At 32.0% G+C, this 24,552-nt stretch overlaps 1 protein-coding gene across 1 annotated transcript; it reads left to right on the top strand.

Annotated features, from left to right (window-relative positions):
* The first annotated feature begins 280 nt into the window (after positions 1 to 280).
* On the top strand, positions 281 to 16,375 carry LOC117929446 (lysine--tRNA ligase, cytoplasmic-like). Its single transcript, XM_034849718.1, has 18 exons — positions 281 to 456; positions 3,740 to 3,850; positions 4,019 to 4,094; positions 5,799 to 5,867; positions 5,999 to 6,164; positions 6,261 to 6,354; positions 7,754 to 7,839; positions 9,634 to 9,752; positions 9,832 to 9,894; positions 11,998 to 12,123; positions 12,245 to 12,527; positions 12,645 to 12,741; positions 12,836 to 12,992; positions 15,059 to 15,202; positions 15,305 to 15,373; positions 15,466 to 15,609; positions 15,792 to 15,870; positions 16,107 to 16,375. The coding sequence occupies exons 2-18, from the start codon at positions 3,768 to 3,770 to the stop codon at positions 16,112 to 16,114; spliced, it is 1,863 nt and encodes a 620-aa protein (XP_034705609.1). The 5' UTR covers positions 281 to 456; positions 3,740 to 3,767; the 3' UTR covers positions 16,115 to 16,375.
* Positions 16,376 to 24,552: the final 8,177 nt, after the last annotated feature.

Below are 24,552 nucleotides of genomic sequence, written 5' to 3'. Positions count from 1 at the left end.
TTGATTTTTTTAAATCTATTTTTATTTACTTTTATTTTTTCTCACTATTTTATTTTCTTCACATTTTTCTTCAAACTTTTTGGAGCCAAACACATCCTAATATTAAAAAAGCATGCTGAAAATTATTTTTTTAAAATATTAAGAATATGTTAATTTCTTTAAAAAGGACAAAAAAATTATTAATAAACCATAATTCATTTTTTTTTTAAAAAGGTACTGATCTTGCTAGTGGTATGGGCTAGAAATCAGGGCGTCAAAAAATTTGGGCCGGCCTCACCAGAACGAACTCAGGTTTACACGTAGGCTCAGCGCCCTGTCATCAGACTTCACGCAGAAGCCTTCAGCTCTCTAGGGTTTGCCGGCGGCAGCAGCAGCAGGAGAAGCCTCCATCTCTCTTCACTCAAAAGCTTTCTATATTTCCTTCACCAAACGCTGCGTTTCGGTCAATTCTACTAGGTACACTTCCAATCTCTATACCCCAATTTATATACAATCGTTTGGGTGCTGAGAAAATAATGGCATTTTTCGTGCTATTCAAAGTTTGGATTCTTTTCTTCTTTCCCTACGTCAATTCCTCGTCCATTCAATTCAGTATAGATTCGATACCTTGTCTTCCAATCTACTATCTGTCTGCAATTCTTCCCTTCCTTCTTATACTCCGGATCCTCTCTCTCTTTCACTCCTTTCCAGAAGTCGACTTTGATTAAGTCTAAGTATAGGAGTGAGAGTGGTAGAAGCTAACTGTTGAGTCAGTTGACTGTGCTAATTCCTTCTCATGCCATATGGCAATGACAAAGAAAGTTACATTTATAGAGTCAGATTCAGTATGAATCTCTTGTGTCACTAGCTCAACTACACCAGATTCTAGGAAAAAAGCTTGGATTCCAATGCTGTTTGTGAAACAGCCAGGAAGAAGAACTGAAGAAGACACAGTACAGACTACGGAAAAATAGAATTTTCTTATTAAATAAATTTTCTGCTGTCTCTACCTAGGAACCAGTCCCTTTTATACCTAACTCAACGAAAATGAAAGGAAAGCAAAGATAATGGAAAGCATAAATCACGGAATAAAAAATCTAAATAAAATCACGGAACCCTAATTTAAAATGGGTCGTTGCATTCCTTGCCCCTTCAGAAAAGCCTTGTCCTCAAGGTTGAAATAGAGGAAACTTTTGTTGTAACTTAAATGCATCCTCCCACATTGCATCTTCCATAAAGGAATTTGACCATTGAACCAACCATTGTGTCACCGGATGATTGTTCCGCGGAACCACTCTCCTATCCAAGACAGAAGTGGGCTCAAGTTGCAGCTGTCCATCTTCTCGTGTTGTTGGTAACTCCGTGAAGGGAGTGATCAACTTCCCAATTTTTTTCTTTAGGCAAGAAACATGAAACACAGGGTGGATTTTTGACTCAACTGGTAACTCCAACTTGTAGGCGACTTGTCCAACCCGTTGAATAACCTTATATGGCCCAAAGAATCGAGGAGACAACTTCCTATTTCCTTTGAATGACACTTTGTTTATAAGGTTGTAGGCAAAGGAAGACCATATTTCAAACCACTTATGAAGCATTGCACAAAAAATTCCTCGGTTAAGCCTCTAGTCCTTGCCATTAAGGCTTCAAATTGCTCTTGATAAATTCGTACTGATGTGGTTTGCCTCAATTTAGTAATCTAGCCCATCGGATTGTCATACGTTCCTGGTCCAAATTGCACAATTACATCTACAGTGAATGTCTTTCAATTCAATTCCTTAAGAGAAGCTTCATAACCTTGAAACCATTCTAGAGCCTTACCCTCTAAATAAATAGAGGCAATCCCAACCTTCTCATGTTTCAACACTTCATTGTATTTGAAAAACCTTTCACACTTATACACCCAATCCGTAGGATTTTCCCCCTCAAAAGTTGGAAAATACAATTTAGAAAATTTGGGTTGTGAATGATTCATGCTAGAAGTGGAACCTATTCTTGGCTTGGTTGGAACTAAACTACTAACCTCCATGGAACCCGTCAGAACCAATGATTTTTCCATTAGTTGATCAATTTTGAGGTTCATTGCTATCATCATACGGGTTAACTCCTTCAGCTCTATCGATTGCTGATCTGAGGACTCCTTCAATTGCTTTACGGAATCCTCCTAATGACGAACTTCTTGTGTTCTATTCCCATCCACCATTCTAGGTGTCAGGTCGTGGCTCTGATACCAGTGAAACAGCCAGGAAGAAGAAGACACAGTATAGACTACGGAAAAATATAATTTTCTTATTGAATAATTTTTTTGTTGTCTCTACCTAGAACCTCCCTTTTATGCCTAAGACTCAACAAAAATAAAAGGAAAGCATAGATAAATGAAAGCATAAATCATAGAATAAAAAAAATCAAGCAATTGCCAAACTTGGCTTATTCCTAAATAACCAAAATAAAATCACGGAACCCTGATTTAAAATGGGTCGTTGTAGTTTGATAAAGAAAAGAGCAATTAATGGAAGACTTCTTGGACAGAAGAAGATCTTAAACCAGGTTTATTATAATAATATTAATAATAAGAAAATCGCCTGCGATTAGCCTGAGAAAATGAAAGAAAATTTTGAATCTTAAATTTTGCAGCATCTAGGGCTCGGGATAGTAATCAAAGTGTGGTTTTCTTTTATTTTTCTTCATTTTTCCTTGTAATCCAAACAGAGGGTCGGATTTCATGCTTAAGCGTTTTATAAATTGGGAATGCTACAACCATAAGTTTTGAATTCTAGGGTTTCTCTTTGAACATCTGAACTATTGGCAGTTTGGATTACAACTCACAAAATTTTTGTTGGATTATCGGTTCCCTGTGTCTATTTATATATTTTTTTTCTTTTGTTTTATTATAATTCAATTGTTGCGATGATGATATGAAATTGGCAGTGTCGGTGGTTTAATATATATATTTTTTAATTTTCTGCAACACTACTGTTTTTTTGTTGTCATCGGAGTCCTTTTTGTTGTGATCTGCTTGCATGGAGGAAATAATGTTGAGTTGTTGAAATATATTTTGTGGTTTTTCAGAAAATTTTGTTTTGATTGCCTGTTTTGGCTAGGTGCTGCTTTGAGTGTCTCAAAGTAGAAACTAATGTGTATAGTGCATGCATTTGTCTTTGATCTAATGAAGAAACTGGGTGCTTGAAATGATACATGCGTTTCATTTATTTTGTTGCAAGAAAAACATGTTTGGTAGTGACAATGAAAACTGTTTTCCTATAATTGAAAAGAGGAAAATGAACATGACATTGGAAAACATGTTTGGTAGCATTTTTTTTGAAAAACATTGTATGAAATTGGGCTAGTTTCAGAGGACTTTTAACCATTGAAAATGATTTGAGACTGACAAGATTTTACTTGTTCACTGTTTTCATTTTTGAGCCCCATGAGAAAAATCATATGCGTTGCATTTGGTAGCAAGATCTTACAAATCAAGAAAATGATTTGGTCCCAATAAGCAAATGACGTGTACCTTATGATTGTTTCATTTTTAATCAAATCTAAATGATAAGTGTAATTTTTGGGATTTTTTTTAAAAGATTGTTTAGATCTAATGGTTATAATTCTCTAAGACTAAAGCTTTAGTACGAGCAGATCCATTTGATGGTGGATTGGATCTATTTTGATCCAATCATGGTGAACAAGTGAAGTAAATAATTGATGGGAAATAAGGTTCAGGTGATATTTACTTCATAATAAAATAAAAAAATTATATGTACAGCCTGAAAAAACCTAAAGCTACATTTCCAATGGAGGGTGCTGCTGAAGAAGCTGCCAAAGCAATCTCGGATTTATCCATGGATGGTTCTTCATCTGAAACCATAAGCAAAAAGTGAGTTTTTCGTACTATAATTCTCTGTTTATTTCCTGGGAAAAGACAAGAAAACCTAGTCAAAATGGAGGCTTTGTGCTTCTTTTTTTGGCTGCAAATAGTGGCAATGTGGAACTAAGGTTTTGGTAGTGTTTTGACTGAAATTGTGTTGTTGATTGCTTTTGGTAGTGCTCGGAAGAAGGAGTTGAAGATGAAGCAGAGGGAGGAGGAAAAGAAGCGCAAAGAGGAGGAAAAAGTAAAGCAGGTGATTAGTTTCTTAGATCCTAATTGTCTGTTGGTTGAAGAGAAAATTTGATTTTCTTTTTGTTTTAGTTTTTCAGCTTTCTAAAACAGGGAAATTCAACTTGTTTAAGCCATGCAGTTGACATAGGTTCTGTTGAGAGGAACTTTTATTTATTATCAATGTTTTAAAAGGTTAAAGACAGTCTTGAGGTGTTTTGCCTAAATGAGGCGAAGCATAACCCTCAAAGCAGAACAAGGCATAAGCCTTGACTTCAATAATAATAAAAAGAAAAAATCTTAAAAATCAGAAAAATATTAATAAAATCACATGAAAATTAAATGATAACAAAACCATACAATGTATAATAATCAAATTAATTGTATGTTATGTTATTTTCAATAGCTTCTAATTTAGTTTCTTTGTCTTTTCTAAAATCCAACTCTGTCGTGCAATTATCCAATAATCTTCAAAACTACCATCACTATCATTAGTAGGATCCTCCAATGAATCATAATTATATCCAATTGTTCTATTATCTTCCCCATCAATGTTAATGTCAATCCATTTTTCTTCTTTATCCATTGATTATAGTGATATTTTTTCTTTTATCCATCAATAATAAGATTTTTTTTTTTTTTTGATAAGTAAATAGGATATGCATTAAAAAAGGCTAATCGCCACAGAGCATACAGGGAGTAGTATACAAAACGGCAAAAGCCTCAAAAAGAGAAAAAGGACCAAAGAGAACTACCTCCCCTTAAGTGGAAGCTATCCACTCCAAAAAACCTATAAGGGAGACAGACTCCTCACCTAAATACACTTTGGCCCAATTCCACAAATTACAGACAAAAGAATTCTTTAGTTTCTGAATATTCAACTCACCCCCCCTAAAGGCTAACCTATTCCTCTTATCCATCAATAATAAGATAATGATTATATGTAAGCTTGATCACTATAATGACCAATAATTCTTTTATTTCTTCTTCCCAATCTCTTCGTTTCATTTCAATTTAAAGGGTTAATTGGTAGTCAACTAAGCCCTTATTTTTTAAAAGTTTTAACCCTAATATTGGATGCAAGACAAAACTTATAAATCTATACGAAAACCCCATAAAAGCACAAGTCACTACAACAAATAAATGCTGAGGCTTAAACCTCTTAACAAATGTATACAAAAAGTCGATAAAGACCCTAAACCCATTAAAACCCTTTGAATATTTGAGACTTAAGCCTCAATAGCCTCAATCAAGTGAGGCTTAAGCCTCAATTACCCTCTATTGAGGCTGTAACCTCAAGGCTAATTTGCATAGCCTCACCTTGAGGCGAGCCTCAAGGCATAAGCCTCAATAGCCTTTTAAATCTAGGTTCTGTTTGGTTTTGAAGAGAATTAAAGGAAAGAAAATGAAAGAATTTTGAAGTTGTAAACTCCATCATGAATGCATTTTTTTTTCTTCTTGTGTTGGTTTTCTGCAACAGGGGATGATGGAATCGTTTTTTTTTTCCATAACAATTAAACTGAGAGTTAGAGGTCTTAGTCCGGTTCTAATGGAATTCACCAGCCTTCTTAATATTTGAATCACAAGTGAGGGTTAACATTGATTTTTCTTTTTCTTTTTTTCTGAAAATAAGATATTTCTACTTCTAAGGTTTTCTATTTCCTGAGAAGATTTTAGTCTTTAATTCTTGTTTGTTTTTCATTCTATATAAGTCCCTTTCTTTTTCCAGGCTGCTGCTGTCTCAAGCTCGAAGGTGCAGAAACCCATGGCTGGTGATGATGAAGATATGGATCCAACTGTAGAGCTTTGTCGCCCCTTGATTAAATAATGTTTTTCTATTAATGGTTTCCAAGTGAACCTTTCTATTAATGTTTTTCTATATGGTATTAACCTTCAATTGTTGCTCTTTTTGCTTGATTTCTTGTGCAGCAATACTTTGAAAATAGGGTGAAATATCTTGCAGCTCAAAAGGCTGCTGGAAAAAATCCATATCCTCACAAATTCTTTGTTACACTATCTATCCTTGAATACATAGAGAAATATGGAGCCTTAAGCAATGGGGATCACCTTGAGGATGTCACAGTATCATTGGCTGGTATTGGAAATTTGGGGGTTCTACACATTTAGTGTTGTACCTGTTGTAATTTTGCATTTCTTTATGCTAATCTCTATAATATTCCTCTTTTACAAGGGCGAATAATGAGCAAACGGTCATCCTCTTCAAAGCTATTTTTTTATGATTTGCATGGTGATGGTGCTAAAGTTCAAGTTATGGCTGATGCAAGGTATCTAATGATTATTATTTCTTCTTATTTACATATTCATGCTCTTTCTTGTATTTATGTAAGGTTGGGGCAATAATTTTCAACAAGGGTTTTTGTTAGTATTTGCTTGTCTAAATCCTTGATATTCAGATCAAAAGCTAGCTTCCATTATGCTCTGTCTGGTGACTTATTTAATATGAATTTTTTTTTTGCTTTTTTCTCTTTCTTTGTTATACTTCTTGAACATCTTCTTGAATTTCCTGATGGGTTCTATGGAGTTGAGAAGGGTCTATATCTATTCTATTATTGATTTGTTATCTATATGTAGTAAGCTCAACCACTGTTCCATACCCTATGCTAAGTTGGTTTTCAATGATATGTTCTTCAAATTGGCATTCTAAATTTCAATATTAAAGGTAACTCAAAAGGAGGGGGTGGCCCAGAGCTAATAGATGTTTCCTTCTTTTGTGTTGAAGAGGAGTCTATTAATCATATTCTAATCCATTGAACCAAGACAAGGGTTTTTAAGGAGTTGTTATTTGTGCTGTTTGGTGTGATGTGGGTCCTTCCGCTTTCGGCTAGAGATACCCTCCTAGGATGGCATGGTTCCTTTGTGGGCAAGAAGCGTAGAAAGGCTTGGATGGTAGCTCTATTATGTTTATTTTGGTTGGTTTGGAAGGAAAGAAACATGATTGCTTTTGAAAATGAGGATCTTTCGATTCAAAGGGTGAAAATTCTTTTGTATGTAATCTTTGGTCTTGGTCTAAGTCGTGTATAGATGAAAAACCTTTACCTTTAATCAACTTTTTTGATTGGTTGGGTTTTAGATGAGGGCTGGTGAGTTTTTCTGTATCCCCTCTTCTTTTTTGTTTTTGCCTTTAGGTGTCTCTTGTACACTCCCTGTATCATTTGGGTTGGCCTTTAGACTCCCTTTTCTCTTTTTGTTTATAAAATTTTTTATGCATTTACCTATCAAAAATATAAAATAAAATGTTAAAGGTGACTTAAAGATATGAACTTGTTTCCTATACACACAAGCACAATCGGCCTTTGCACAACATCCCAATTCTCCCCCTTTCCACCTGCTACCTAACCCGTTAAGTGTTTAGGAGTTTAAGACGACCTGTGTTGGTCTGGTTTATGCTTGTTGAGAGTTATCATCTGTGTTTAGCAGTATATGTGTCTGCTCCATGTGCAGGAGCTTGAGATACAATAAAAGTTCTTGTCACTTTAGGATATTTTTTTAGTTGTGTAACTCATGCTTCAATATGTGTATAGCTTTTGTTTAAATATGTGAAGGTGTTAAAATAACAGTATCTATGAGTTTTTTTAGCAGATTCAATTATGTGTTATTATGTGTTTTCTTGTGGCTTTTGCCTTCTTGAAAAGCGCTAATAGACTATGCATTTCATTGATGCAGGAGCTCGGATATGGATGAGGCTGAATTTTCTAGGTTCCATTCTGGTGTGAAGCGGGGTGATATTGTTGGTGTCACTGGCTTTCCAGGTCCAGATATTACAATTATTAATCAAATATAGCTTCTTTAATCTATCTTTATAAATATTTCATGTGTCTTTGGTGGAGTATATGAAATAGAATTATGGTTATAAATTAAGTTTCAATTGAATATACAATTTTTTTTTATCTTGATCTGAAAATCAAACCATTGCTACTACAATGAAACCTTGTGGATTTAACTTTTTGTTCTTGCAAATTGGTTTGCCAAATACTAAGGATTGCATTAGAATTTTATTATCCTTTGTTAATGTTGTTAATCATGGCTACGATGAAAAAAAATCCAATCGACCACTTTTTAGTTAGGCGAAACTCCTTATATTTATAAGAGAATTATAGAGTTCTAGATCACATAAAAAGCTCTTGTATTTGCTTTCTTTGGTTGGAAACTAAGATGTTTATAAATGATGGTTCTTTGACTTTAGTTAGTTTCTTTGATTGGTTGGGCTCTTGTTGCCCTTCTTGTTTTGTAAATTCTTCTCTTGTTTGAGCCTCTTGGTGGTAGGTGTATACGTCCTGTTTTCCTTGGGCCACTCTTTTGGTGCCTATATATATACACATATATAGATACACTTCTTTATCTATCAAAATAAATAAATAAATAAATGAAAGAAAGAAAGAGAAGCAACCAACCAGAATTAAACATGGATTAGCTTTGATTGCAAAGAAAAAAAAATCCATTCAACCATGCTTTAGTTGGCTGGAAACTCCTTATATTATAGGAGAATTATATACTTCTAGTTTAAATTAAAAAACTTCCTATTTATCAATTATCTTGTGAAACCTGCCCAGTGTCCGTAATGGAGTTTCTCAAGGATGATGAGGGCGCATCCTTTGGTCTGCTTAGTGTCTGCTCGTGTGTACTTTGGTGCATCCTTTTTGGCGCTTTTTAATACACTTATCATTTGTTGATCAAAAAGTATGATGAGGGTGCATCTTTTGGATAGTGAATATCCTGCTTGTCATTAAGGAACATTGCCATTTGGAAACAGGATAAGATCCTAGAGTTTTGGCTATTGGTTATGATCCTGAATCATATTGGTTTTTTATTAGCTTTTTATATCATTTTTTTTTTTTTGTTCTTCCCTTCCAGCACCTACCTGCTACCTTTGTAGGGGAAAAAAAATTGAGAATAGGGGCCTTGAGCCTACATCTAATGTTTTTGGTACTTTTTCATGCAGTAGTATAATCCCCAAATCTTTAATTACTTGATAATGTAGGTTTTAGATATGTTTCTTGTACAATCTTAGTTAAGCTTTTAATTTATTGTTAAAGTTGTATGTGTGTGTTTGGATCTTCCTACTTTCTCCGAACCTTTACTATGACTGGTGTAGGGTGCTCTCTTCTGCCCCTTCTCGTACTCGCTTCTGATAGCCATTCCTATGCCCAACCATTTTTATCTGTTTCCTTCTACTATATACAACTTTGTTATCATCTCGTGGGTTCTTTTACTAGATGTTATGTTGGTGCACTGCACGGATATTATCGATTGCAATCATTTAAAAGATGTTAGAATATTGACAACATCTCAATGTCCCACTATTTTGATATCGTTCTTTCTTTTCTTTCATGCCATGTTCTTACGGTTATATTGATGCTTTGTTTGTCATCTTACCTTTTTTATTATCCATGGGAGTCAGTTTTTGGGTTAATGTTTACTGAAAGCATTTTGCATTATGGTTAATTGAAGAATTTCTAATGATGCTCATGTTCAAGCTATGGTGATTTATGTTGTTCCTTATTTTTAATTTGGTTTTTTCCTTTTTTTGTTTAACTATTTTTCAGGAAAAACCAAAAGGGGGGAGCTAAGTATTTTTCCAAAATCTTTTGTAGTCTTATCTCATTGTCTCCATATGATGCCAAGACAGAAAGCTGGTCCTGGTTCTGATAATGCCAATGTGAAGGTGAGCAGATTTTGTTTTGTGATTGATTTAATGTTGTCTGGCTTTTTGCTAACATCAATTTTTTATGGCGTTTGTACAGAAAACTGATGTATGGGTCCCAGGAAGTACCAGGAATCCTGAAACATATATTTTGAAAGATCAGGTATTAGTTAATAGCCTACAACTTAAAACATGACCTCTTAACTAATTGAAATTTTGTCAATTGCCCAAATTTTGTTCTTTTTGTTTTTCATTTGAGTTGAGTTGCTCTTATTGATTTCATCCTAGTTAAATGAAAAAAAAATGTCGTTTCCTATAATTAATTCACTTTACTCATTTAATTTCTGTATCATTATGTTGAACTTGAAATGCATGCATATTTACTGATTAAATATTCATACACATTTTTGTTTACTTCCATGGTTGTTGGTTTCACATGATACACTTTGTAGCTTTCAGACTAGGCATATTAGTTATCTTGGCTCATGATGTAGGTCTACAAATTACCATTTTTTTTTCTTTTTTTTTAGGCAGGGATGATTTTAGCAATGCAAAGAGCAAGGTGAAAAAAAGATTTTGCGATGTCCATTTTCAATGTATTTTTTACCCACTTGGGAAACCCATCGATTAGTGGATCAGCCTGATTTAGTTTTACGTCTTGAAAAGAACCTGAACAATATTAGAGATACATGGAGACAAACATGGGGTATTAGACATGTCAACTCCCAAAACTCTAGACAGAAGGATGTTTATATGTGAGTGATTGTGGATTTATTGTATTGAACATATAAAATGATTTTTTTTTTTTTTGGATTGGTAAATTTTTGTCCCATTGGGTCTTTAATCTGAAACCTCCCACAAAACCCTTTACCACTTGATCCAAGCCTCAAGGGTGAACAGATATGTGAAAATTTATCTAGGTAGCTTTAATATATATAATACACATTTATCTATGTATGCATGAAAAATTCAAGATTGTAATGACACCAAATAACTATCATATAATTAGAACTGTTATGGTACTCGTTTAATTGTTAAAAAGCAAATGGTAGTAGAAGTTCTTTATATAAATGGTATAATTTTCTTTTCTTTTTGATAATATCAAACTAAAAAGGAGATTTGCTCTTCTGCAAGTGTTTAAATAGTTGGACACAAATGGATAGAGTCTTGAGTTGAAAAGCGTCCATTGTGCCCCAATCAATAGGACAAGTGCTCTACATATCATTACACATTCTAATGTATGTTGAGTTATTATCTATTGATGTAGTCATATTTAATCGAGCATTTGGAATCAAGATTGAGTTAGAATTTCTTTGGTTGGGCACAGCTGGATTGGATTTAGGGCATTTCAGGAAGAGCAACCCAAGTTATAAGCAAGGACAAAAATGTCGCTAAAAATTGGGGATATTTTGATGAAATAATGTGTATCGGCAAATTCCAAAGCAAAAAGTGATGGAGACATCTTGGAAGGCTGATTTTTCTCAAAAATCGGCAAAAGATCACTGATATATCAGCAACATGGCAACAATGCTGATTGTTTTTGACCACTTATCATGATATATCAATTTTTCCAGCCTGTGGCATGGCAGTGGATGTTTGATTGAATGGAGGGCATTGCAGGAGAGAATGGGAGCAGGAGAGGATGGGAACGCCGAATATGGATGTGGCAGCAGCGTGGCAGCTGCTCTCTTGCCATCGTTAATGGTGCTTGTTAATATAACGATGTGTTTTTAGACTTATTTATAAGTATAGTATAAGGTTTACTTGGGAGAGAGTTAGATTTATTAGGGCTAAAGTTGATTAAATGACTATCAGTGAACAATTTTGATGCAGCTTCGTTTACATTGATGAAAGTGCCTAGAACGCAACTAAACTAGAGAAGGGAAGTTTGGTTGTTTTGTTGCACCAAACCACACCTCCCTCCTAGTCAATAACCTGAATGTTCTGTATAATATTAATGTTGCTTGTGCAGTAATGTGAATAGTGTCTTATAGGATAACAGAAAAGTGAGTTTTTTTCCCAGTGGCACACTGATGTGAGTTCCACTTCAATCATCTGAGCAGTATGGAGTTGTGTTGACATTATTAATTGTGCTATTTGAAATTCTTTGTTTCCTATCCTTATAAGTTGTTGCATTATTTTTATTCTTGGTAGTTTAGAAAAAAATTTCCTTTCATTGTTTGGTTATCAAGGTTTTTTTTTTTTAAATTTAATTTATTTAATTTTAAAATTTTAAAATTTATTTTCTTATTTATATTTTTGGTAGGAAACTCGATATCGTCAACGTTACCTGGATTTGATGTTGAATATGGAGGTTCGACAAATATTCAAGACCCGAGCTAAGATTATTTCATACATTAGAAGCTTTCTTGACAATCTTGATTTCTTGGAGGTTAGTCATTTGTTCAGGTGTTAATCTTCCTTTATTATCAATATTGTTTAATATTATTAGCCGTCTAATGCCCAAGCTTTATCTCTTTTTCTCGTTCATTCATTGAGTCTCCACACTTCAGGTTGAAACTCCAATGATGAACATGATTCCTGGGGGTGCAGCGGCTCGTCCATTTGTGACTCATCACAATGATCTAAACATGAAGTTATATATGCGTATCGCTCCTGAACTCTACCTTAAGGAGCTAGTTGTTGGTGGATTAGACCGAGTTTATGAAATCGGAAAACAATTTAGGAATGAGGGAATTGATTTGACCCATAATCCTGAATTCACTACATGTGAGTTTTATATGGCCTTTGCAGACTACAATGACGTGATGGAGCTCACTGAGAAAATGTTGAGTGGTAAGCATGGCATTTGGGTTGTTCCAAACAAGCACATTTTTTTTTCCTTGTGGCATTTCATCATCCTTATTAATTTTTTCCCTGAATTTTTTTTCTAACCATAGTTAATTGAAACAGGTATGGTCAAGGAACTTACAGGTGGCTACAAAATTAAATACCATGCAAATGGCTTGGATAAGGATCCAATTGAGATTGACTTCACTCCACCTTTCAGGTTTATTGACTATATTAATCTATGGTGCAAAGTATAACCTCAAACATCCATCCTTCTGGAATAACTTTTGTGATTGATGTTTTAAATATTACAGGAGGATTGACATGATAGAGGATTTAGAGAAGATGGCAGACCTCAGCATACCCAAGGATCTCTCGAGCGATGAAGCAAACAAATATTTGGTGGATGCATGCTTGAAATTTGATATCAAATGCCCCCCTCCTCAAACAACGGCTCGTTTGTTGGACAAAGTAAATCCTCTATTTATTTTTGACCCATTCCTAAGCATCTCAATATCTATCAATGGAATCTGGGAATATGACAAAGTTTGTGGTCTAATGTTATATTACTGCTTCCTTGCTGGGTAAGTTCGAAAACATGACTCTTCATGGTTCAGTAGCCCTTATGGGTTCAGCAAATGGCTCATCTCAACCCTTGGTAGATGGCTGATGGCTGCACTGCCAACAAATCACATTTCTTCCACCTCGACCTCCTTCACCAGGCTAGCCATGTGCTGCTACACTTTAAAATCACTACCAGCTCCTCTCAACACCACTGACACTGACACAACCACTGTTGTTTCTGCCACTGTTGTCTTCACCATTACCTACAACTTTGGAACCATGCCAGCATTGCTGCCACTATCGACACCCCCCTGTTAGTGCATGTTGCCAGCATCAGCATTTCTATGAATACTAGAATCACATAATGTTACCACATGCTATTGACAAGATAATATTGATAGGTCATCCTACTAAACTATCCTTTTCAAAACCTATCCCAAATCCAGGTAATTTTACTAGTGTCACTTCTGCTGCCAACCCTTCAACATATGTGCCACCACCAATGGTAACTTGTTAAGAACCACCAGCATAATTGCCTCACATTCACTGTCCACCACCATCACAGGTACTACTAACTTCTGTTAGATGTAACCACCTCTAACACCAAAGACACCGTTGTCTCTTCTAACATCCCTCCTTGATCTACTCCTCCGTAATCTCCAGCCTTGTGATCAGAGCTGAAACTTTTATATTATAGTTCAAATTCTGGATTTTTAAATTGAGCTAGCGAAGGAGACAAGATTAGGGTTAATCTCTGTCACCTCCCCTGAGGTTTTGGCTGAATACACTTAACCGTCATTGGTTTGAAATTTCATCAAATACCCTCCTTATTTTGAGAGAGAGGAGCCTATCTCTCTCAAAATAAGGAGGGCATTTGATGAAACTTCAAACCAATGGGAGTGTATTTAGCCAAATCCTAAAGGCAGGTGAGTGAAATTAATTCTAAAAAATTGTTTTAGTTTCTTAAATTTTCTGTGGAAATTTTTTGTATAAGAGAAAATTACAAATGGAGTATTTTGACACATTTTTCCCACCATGAGCACTTTGAAAAACTCCTTTGGCTCCCAATTTTTGGAGTATTATTTGTAGTGGTCCTTTAATTGAAATTAAGCTAATAGCAAAAACCTTTATTTGGTTGGGGGCTTCCTCCAATACCTTCTGAATTTTATTGGACCTGGTATTGGTACATTATAAGAACCTATTTGGTCTTCTAATTCCTATGGATGAGCCACTGCTCCCCCAGCGGTCATGTTCATCATTGGAGCTTCAACCTGAAGTGTGGAGACTTGATGAATGAACCAGAAAAAGAGATAAAGCTTGGGCAGTAGATGGCTAATAATATTAAATCCATCAAAAAAGAAATTTAGTCTTCTAATTCCTATGTCTTAGATTCAATCCCAATTCCTACAAGGAAAAGATGTTCTGATGAAGACATTTTAATCTCCAAAATGAAAGCAATACATCCTTGAAAACTTGTTTTTTTGGTGGTTTCATTGTTCAAGTGCTTGCATTTCATACCATTTTTAAGGCCTGACATGAGAAAATGCTTAAAGCCCTTCTTGCTCTATTTGTTTTTCCGTTTCTTTTATCTTACCAATTTTTCAATCATCAATATCTGGTGGAATGCTCTTACTTATGTTTTCTCACATGGATTATTTTTATTAAAATACAATATTACTTGTATGCTGGCAGACCATTCCTTCCCTTCCCCCCCTTGGCCCCCCCTCTCTCTCTCAAATGTTTTTGTATTTTTCGCCATTGGACGATAATGGTCTTCCTTGGCTTGTAGGTTGTAATATTTTGAGTAAGTTGTATGAGCTTCTGAGTGAATTTTTGGTGCAATTTGAGACTTATGCACCACTTCTGACTTATTTTTGGTGCAACATTTTGTGATTGCAATTGTATCTTTTATGATGTATAGCTTATTTTAAATTTTATGGATTTTTAATTATTGCCATTTTGCAATGTTGCAGCTTGTGGGGCATTTTCTTGAGGAGGCCTGTGTAAATCCTACTTTCATCATCAACCATCCAGAAATAATGAGTCCTTTGGCAAAGTGGCACAGATCGAAACAAAGCTTGACTGAACGTTTTGAATTGTTTGTCAACAAGCATGAAGTACCTACGCCATTTCAAGATTTGTTTTCTATTTCTATTTTTTGTTTTTTCTAAACCAACTCTCTCATTCATACTTGTTACTACTACTCTGTAATTGCACAGCTTTGCAATGCTTACACTGAATTGAATGATCCTGTGGTCCAACGTCAGCGATTTGCCGAACAACTCAAGGTAGAAAAAATCATCAGAAATGTGCAACTGAGGTATCATCTTAATTGTGAATTACTGACTTTTTCTGAGGTGAATGTATTTCCAAATGTCAGGACCGACAATCAGGTGATGATGAAGCAATGGCTTTGGATGAAACATTTTGTATGGCTCTTGAGTATGGATTACCACCCACTGGTGGCTGGGGATTGGGAATTGATCGACTTACAATGATGTTAACAGATTCACAAAATATTAAGGTTTGCATCTCTATTATTTTTTTTATTTTTACCTTTGTGGTATATTTGTGTTATGATCTCTATCTCTATCTCTATCTCTTTCTCACACACATGCACATAGGAACCAAGGTATATATAAATGAGACTGATGAGACTGCTAAAATCTTGGTTACTGCTCACATTTTGAATTCTATGGGGAACAGGAAGTTCTTCTCTTTCCAGCCATGAAACCTCAAGATGAGCCTTCTTCTGTCCAGCCTCCTGCACAACCTTCTACCCAAGGTAATATGGCCTACATTTTCTGTCACCGATTCAATTTTGGCTAGTTCCCCTGTTGAGTGTTGCCATGGAAAAAAGCTCAATCGTAAATCATGAGCATCAATGATAAAATCAATATAAATACATTCATGGTGGTTCTATCTGCTCTGAGTTTGCTTATTTATTATGGATGCCATGTTTCAGTTGGAGCTTAACAGTTGATCATTTATTTATTTTCATTTTTCTTTTGAATCATGCAGCTGTGTAGGGGTTGGAAGACTGAAATCTTGAATGGATGTTTCATCGATGCACGTTTTTGGGCTTGCTGTCAAGTTTTGATCGTTAATTTACTATCACAACGACAGTGACAATGGCTGCTTCCATGTTGTTCAAAGCCGAAAGAGAAAATCATAATCCCTAGACCCCAAACATGAAACAAATCCCGGGAAGCAGTGATGGGAAGGGTTTAAACATTTGAATTTATAACGGTTTGGCTAAGATACCAAAGACTTTGAAATTTTTGAATATATATAGATTTTTTTTAAAAAAAAAAAGTGATTTAAAATTCGGATTTCATGATAAAATAAATTAATGAAATGAAATATTATTGTAAAAAATAAATATTTAGAAAGCTATACGTGGAGCTGACCTTTTGAAAAATGTCTTTAATTTTATAATTATCTTATCAATTATTTTTATTTAAAACTTATATTTTATAAAATATTTAAGAAATTATTTTTTATTAATTATATTGATATTTAAGTTTGTATTTTCATTTTGCATTTTTACCTCATTTGTCATAGTTACTTTTACAATTTCTTTTGCTATTTCATAACTTATTTGATCTTTTTTATCCTAATTACAATTTATAAAGATTAATATATTAATTTAATGATTTAGAATAAATTTTAAGTTAATTTTATTAAATAACCTTAATACTTAAATTATTGAATCTTAAAAATTACAAAAATTAAGTTTAAATTATTTTCATATTAATCATATTAAATAAATTATAAAAAATCTTGAACCTTAACTTTTTCTATATCTTTATAGTAAATTTTTAAAAGAAAATTAATGGATTAATATGGAGAAAGTTAAATATAAAAAAAGGATAAATCACCGGGGTTTTTTAGTAAAATCAACAAAATTAGTGTGTTGAGCAAAAATTAAATGTAAAAAAGGTAAATCACTGAGTAAAAATTACCAAAAATATCCTTATTTTATATTTAATTTTTCATATTTACCAATTAATCTTATCCTAAATTTTATATAATTATCACATCAATATTTTCATAATAATCGCATTAATTGAATTACAAGAAATTCCTTCCCCCTTCACTTTATTTATACATTTATCAGTATAATCTTTTTCATTTATAATTTTTTATTTTAAAACGTTAAAAAAAATACTTACTAGTGGATAGGTGTGGACCTACATTCTCCACGTGTTTTTACTGTGAAATTTTGATTTTTGTAAAAATTGTTTTGAAGTCGTCATTTATTTTTATTTTATTTTTTAAAAATAAAATAAAAACCTTCAGTGTGACTCCTAAAACGAAAAAAAACAAATCTAAGAAAAATTGAGTTGAGGTTTGGGGTAAAGTACTTATTATGAAGGTATGGTAATAAGCCGTAACACCCCACTAAGCCTTAAAGTCAAATCTCTACTAATTAAGTCAAGACACTATGATAATTGAGTGATTGATTGGATATCTATGAAATATCAAGATATGTTATGGCTAAGGAAACTTCGAAAAATAATCAATTAGATAAGTAAAGTTATGAACCTACTTGAACAATGAGCAAAATCAATCAATAATCAATATGTACAAGACACTTAGAATCACCAATCAAATGGTGAAAATCTCATATGTTGGGTCCCACCAATGCTCGATTTATTTATATGAATTAATTTTATGAATATTATATTTTTTATGATCATTGAAAAGGATCATAAAAATTTAAAGGAATTCCATTATTTTTGGAATTATATAATTTATTAACTTTGAAATATTTAAAGTGGAGTTTTTGAAGAATTTTTAAGAAAAGGAAAATTAATGTTATTTAAAAAGGAAAATGAAAATCAAAGAAAAGCATATAAAAAACACCAAATGGGAAAGTACACCAAGAGGAGTGAAGGTGGTCATGGCCATGTAGGAGTGGGGCCTGGGTATTGGGATGATGCTGATAGTGCTGAGGCCCCACACAGCTGACCATCACGTCTAGCAAATGGAATCTGGAAGACCGGCTTGGTTTGAATCTCTATCACATCGAAAGTCTCACTCGAAATTCCAAAATTTGATGAGGTTTTCACAGTTTCACCCCTGCTTCCATCTTTGATACAAAAAACCCATCCATAGTAGCTACAATTTGTACTCTCTTGTATACCAAATATTTGGTAGAAAAGAGAAATGATTAGACTTGAAGGTAAAAAGGATTTGAATGACAAAAAGGAAGAAAGAGTGGAGTGAATGGATGAATGAATGAATCAATCAAAATGCTACGAGAGGTCCCTTTTTATATATATTTGAAAATGACATTAGAAGAAATGTATTTAAAATACTAAACACATCCTTTAAAGGTTATGTTTTAAGACACCAAACTGGCCGTGTCTTTTAAATACAAAATACACCATTTAAAACAAGTTGTGTTTATTAAGAAATAACATGTCTTCCAAAAAAAAAAATCCTAATTTTCATTCACCTATGTAAATTCCAAGCATGAATGAAAATTGTTTTAAAAATCCAAATGACAAACTAATTAATCAAAATAGTAAAATTTGAAAAGTAATTACATCAGGACATGTAGCTTGTGACTTTAAACATTCCTTAGTGAAATATTAACGAATTTACTAGCTAGAGAATTTTGGCTTTAAAACCATCTATAATGATCGATTCCCTTGTGTACGTGTAATATAAGTTACTACGGGCCTAAGGTTTGAGTGGTTTTAATATAGCGTTAAGCCAACAATGAATAATATCAACACATAAGAAAGTCATGTCATTAAGAATTTCTATGACACCTTGAATACAAAAGCCATAACACCATGATCAGATCATATATGAAGCCTGAAAACCCAACATGAGAATAATCGAATGAATTGAAATGATAGGCAAGTGCCAAAAACACAAATATGTCCCAGCTAAATGGAGAAATATTAATCCCTCGATCAAACAGTCTCCAAATTATCAGAAGTCTTAAAATAGAAAATCAATAACCTCCTAAATGAAAATGTAATCAAACTAGCAACTATAACATGTATAAATGACTACAATATAAAAGAAAGTAGTGAACAATCCACCAAACCAACCATATATAGGCCAAAAGCATATAAAAGTGACTATTAAAAATATTATTTTATATTTTAAAATATAAATGCAAATTTTACAATTTAAAACCATTAGAAACAAATTTTAAAATAAAATAAAAAACTATGAGAAAAACAATCCTAAGGTCATTAAGAGCTCGTTTGAGAGTGATTTTAGAAACCGTTTCTAATATTTTAAACGCTTAAATAATAAAGATTTTTAAGTATTAAAAATATTAAAAACATTTTCTATAATCACTACCAAACAAACTCTAAGAGTGTATTTGGTAGTAATTTTAAGAAATATTTCTAACTTTTATAATACTTAAAAATTTTAATTCTTCAAATATTAAAAATATTAGAAACACTTCCAACAATCACTGTCAAACACACTTTAAATATTTACGGAAACATTACTTTTATTCTTGTGAAGATTATTTGCTTAATCAACTCCTTTGGTAATAAATCTAGCGGACCTTATCTTATTTTTTACTTTATTTTATACCTTTTAGATTTTCTTAATTATTGCTTAGAAATAAGAGATAGGAATGAGCTTTACGCACTTTTAGTTTTTCTTAATCAACTCCTTTTAGTTTTTTAAGTCCTCCATATTCATCCTAGATGTTGGCAAATTCTCTCTCTCTATATTACTGAAACTATAAAATAGATTGGTCATGACTCATGACAACATTTATGATCATTATTATTTTTTAATTATATTTCTAATAAATTTATTTTTTAATACATTATTATTTTTATATTCAAAATGTGTTTATTTGTTTGGTATCGACTATTTATAAATTTACCATTTGCCTAATGTATGATTATGAGTCATTAAATATTATCGAAATTCAAAAATGATTGACAATTTAATTAAATATCTGTTATTATTATTGTTCCAACTAAATAAAAATAATTTTAATTACTCGTTATAAGACTATGTTTGGCTCTAAGGGAGTATTAAGGAAAAAATGTAAAAAAAATTATTTTTCTTATATTTGATTTTAATATAAAAAATAGAAAAGAAAATTAGTTATAATTAAAATTAGTAAAAAACTTATATATTTGTAAATTATTTTAAAATAAAAATATAAAAATAATTTATTGACTTTTTTAAATATAACTTTTATTTATTTTTTGCTATTTTATTTTTTTTACATTTTCCCTCAAACTTTTTGGAGCCAAACATATTCTAATGTTAAAAAAGCATGTTGAAAATTATTTTAAAAAAAATATTAATAAACCAAAATTCATTTTCAATAAATAAAAAAAAGGGAACAATTGTGTTTTGAACCTAATTGGGCTCAAAAATTAAGTTTTGGTTCATTTAAGTTCATTATTTAAGCCCAAGATCTAGAGGAAGTGTGAAAATTGAGAAGAAGGATGTGAGATTTTTATCTTTCCAAAAATGACCTTTAATGACTAAAAAAAAAAAAAGTAGAAAAATATTAATTTAAATTTTATTTCTTTTGCAAACCTCAATAAAATTTAATATAATTTAGTGATTTAAAAAAAATACACCATTTTCCAAAAAAAAAAAAAAAAAATATTATTATTTAAAAATCAAACATCTTGGAAAATATATATTTTTAAAATTGCATATATAAAAAATAATTGAAAATGTGTCAAATTTATTTTTTTTAAATGATATATTTTTATAATATATTGGTTTTTTCATATTTTATGTCCTCTCCATCAATTATACAATTTTTATGAGTCAAATGTTGATTTTTGGACTTTTGGGCCAAAATGGGCTTCTGCTGAAACATAATATTAAAAGTGGGCTCTTTCCCAAAGTAATGTTCAAAATAGCCCCTTGAATCCACATCAGCATAAAAACCAATTTTTTATATTATTTATTTTTACTTTACCAACTTCCATCTCGTGTTGTTCTCTTTTCCCATCCCGTGCTGTTCTCTGTATGATTTTTTCCTTCAAAACCCTAACCCCACCAGTGGGCCACTGAGAGAAATGTTGGAGCTACAAAGTATCAAGTTAGTCCTAATCTTATTTTTGGCTTATTTTATGTAAAGTTTTTGGCACTTTCCCATTTCTTTTCCCATCTTAGAATCTCGGTTTTTAGAAAATTATTTTTTTTCCATTGCTTTTGACTTTGTCTTTTGTTTACGTCCTTCATGGCTATTTTACCATAAATGGTTTCTTATCATCCAAAGATTGAAGCCCTTTAAGATGCAAACATTTGTTGAAGTTTATGGGAAAAATGAAAATTTCTGGAAAAAATAAAATTTTATGGGGAAAAAGGATAGATCGGTGATTTGTATATTTGATGATTAATGTCTTGAGGTTAATCTAGTTTCAGCTTCTGGGAAAAATAAAATTAATGTATATTGGTGTTGGTTTTCTGGGTTGGTTTCAGGTTATATTGTGATAATTAAAAATTAATATATATTGGTTTTCTGGGTTGGTTTCAACTTATATTGTGATGATTAAAAATTAATGTATATTGGTTTTGTGGAGGGTAACCTGGTTTCTGCTTGTGTGGAAAATAAAATTAATGTACATCAAAGAATGGGTTTTCTGGGCTGGTTACAACTTTGGTATATTGGTATTTTGGGCCGGTTACAACTTTGGTATTGTTAGCTTAAAGTTACAGGTGAAGAGAATGGGTTTGTTTGAGAGTTTAGGTCTTTCACGCCATCTACATAAAGACTTATTATTACTTATTAAAAAATAAAAATAACTATATAATTGTAATATCTTTTACTATCCTAAACTCTCTTTTGGATTTTTCAAGGGCTTAATGTTAAGTTTTTAGCTTTTATGAATTTGATAATATCATTACGAAATTTATAAATGAATGAATAAAAAAGCCACGGTCCCTATTTATATATTTGAAAATGACATTAGAAGAAATGTATTTAAAATACTAGACACATCCTTTGAAGGATCATGCCTTAAGACACTAAACACAACCTTTGGAAGAGGTTGTGTCTTTTAAATACAAAATACACCATTTAAAACAAGTCGTGTCTATTAAGAAACAACATGTCTTCCAAAAAAAAAATCCTAATTTTCATTCACCTATGTAAATTCCAACAATCCCCTGCATGAATGAAAATTGTTTTAAAAAATTCAAGTGACAAACTAATTAATCAAAATAGTAAAATTTGAAAAGTAATTACATCAGGATAGGTAGCTTCTGACTTTGAACCTTCCTTAGTGAAATATTAACGAATTTACTAGTTAGAGAATTTTGGCTCTAAAACCATCTATAATGATTGAATCTGTTGTGTATATGTAATATCGGCTACTATGGGCCTAAGGTTTGAGTGACTTTAATATAGCGTTAGGCCAAAAATGAATAATATTGACACATAAGAAAGTCATGTCATTAAAATTTTTCTATGAAACCCTGAAGTCAAAATCCATAACACCATGATCAGATCATATATGAAGCCTAAAAACCCAACATAAGAATAATCGAATGAGTTGAAATGATAGACAAGTGCCAAAAACACAAATATGTCCAAGTATCTACTAAATGGAGAAATATTAATCCCCCCATCAAACATAGTCTCCAAATTATCAAAAGTCTTAAAATAGAAAATCAATAACCTCCTAAATGAAAATGTAATCAAACTAGCAACCATAACATGTATAAATGACTACAATATAAAAGAAAGTAGTAAACAATCCACCACACCAACCATATATAGGCCAAAAGCATATAAAAGTGACTATTAAAATATTATTTTATATTTTAAAATATAAATGCAAATTTTACAATTTAAAACCATTAGAAACAAATTTTAAAATAAAAAAACTATAAGAAAAACAATCTTAAGGTCACTCTTTGAGAGTAATTTTAGAAAGCGTTTATAATATTTTAAACGCTTAAATAATAAACATTTTCTGTAATCACTAACAAACAAACTTTGAGAGTGCATTTGATAGTGATTTTAAGAAGTGTTTTTAATTTTTATAACACTTAGAAATTTTAATCCTTCAAATATTAAAAATATTAGAAATACTTCATACAATTATCGTCAAACACACTCTAAATGTTTACGCGAACATTACTTTTATTCTTGTGAAGATTATTTGCTTAATCAACTCCTTTGGTAATAAATATAGCGAACCTTGTCTTATTTTTTACTTTATTTTATACCTTTTAGATTTTCTTAATTATTGCTTAGAAATAAGAGACAGGAATGAGCTTTACATACTTTTAGTTTTTCTTAATCAACTCCTTTTAGTTTTTTAAGTCCTCCATATTCATCCTAGATGTTGACAAATTCTCTCTATATATTACTGAAACTATAAAATAGATTTGTCATGACACTATTTATGATCATTATTATTTTTTAATTATATTTCTAATAAATTAATTTTTTAATACATTATTATTGTTATATTCAAAGTGTGTTTATTTGTTTGGTATCACCTATTTATAAATTTACCATTTGCCTAATGTATGATTATGACTCGTTAAATATTATCCAAAAAGAAAAAATGATTGACAATTTAATTAAATATGTGTTATTATTATTGTTCCAACTAAATAAAAATAATTTTTATTACTCATTATAAGATTATTTTTGGCTCTCATAAAGTATTGAGGAAGAAAAAAACAAATTTTTTTCTCATATTTGATTTTAATATTGAAAATAGAAAAGAAAATTAGTTATAATTAAAATTAGTAAAAAAAACTTATATATTTTTAAATTATATTAAAATAAAATATAAAAATAATTTATTAACTTTTTTTTAAATATAATTTTGATTTTTCTCTGTTATTTTTTTTTTTCACATTTTTTCTCAAAGTTTTTGGAGCCAAACATATTCTAATATCAAAAAAGCATGTTGAATTTTTTTTATTTAAAAATATTAAGAATATGTCAATTTCTCAAAAAAATATTAATAAACCAAAATTCATTTTCAATAAAAAAGAAAAAAAGGACTGATCTTGTCATCTTGCTAACAAACAATCAATCATTTTCCTCATGTGAAATACAAGCGTCACTGATCCAAACAGAAGTTTTCCATTGGTTCAAACTGTAAGCCGAGGATTGCCAACGTGTCAAGTAAATCAGTCAAAACAAGCAACCCCATTGGTCAGAATCCAACACCCACAGATTCCCATCGTGGCACATCTCAGCCGTTAGATTATTTTCAAAACCACGCGCACCTCCCGCCAAATTAGAGTGGGACCCACCTAAAGCCTAATATCGTCATTTCAGTATTAAGTATAGGGCTTCTTTCGTCATTTAGGGAAAAAATCTAGGGGAACTCTTGGCAATTCAGGACAAGGCCATTCGCCAAAACTGAAACCTTCGGATTGCCAGCGTGTAATATCTCCCAGCCGTTCGATGAGGACGATCCCGATCCAATTTTCCTACCGGCGAACATTATAAATACAAACCCAAAAGACTACGACC

The sequence above is a fragment of the Vitis riparia genome, chromosome 14, assembly GCF_004353265.1.
Source record: "Vitis riparia cultivar Riparia Gloire de Montpellier isolate 1030 chromosome 14, EGFV_Vit.rip_1.0, whole genome shotgun sequence".
Lineage (NCBI taxonomy): Eukaryota > Viridiplantae > Streptophyta > Magnoliopsida > Vitales > Vitaceae > Vitis > Vitis riparia.
This window is presented reverse-complemented; position numbering and strand designations above follow the sequence as displayed.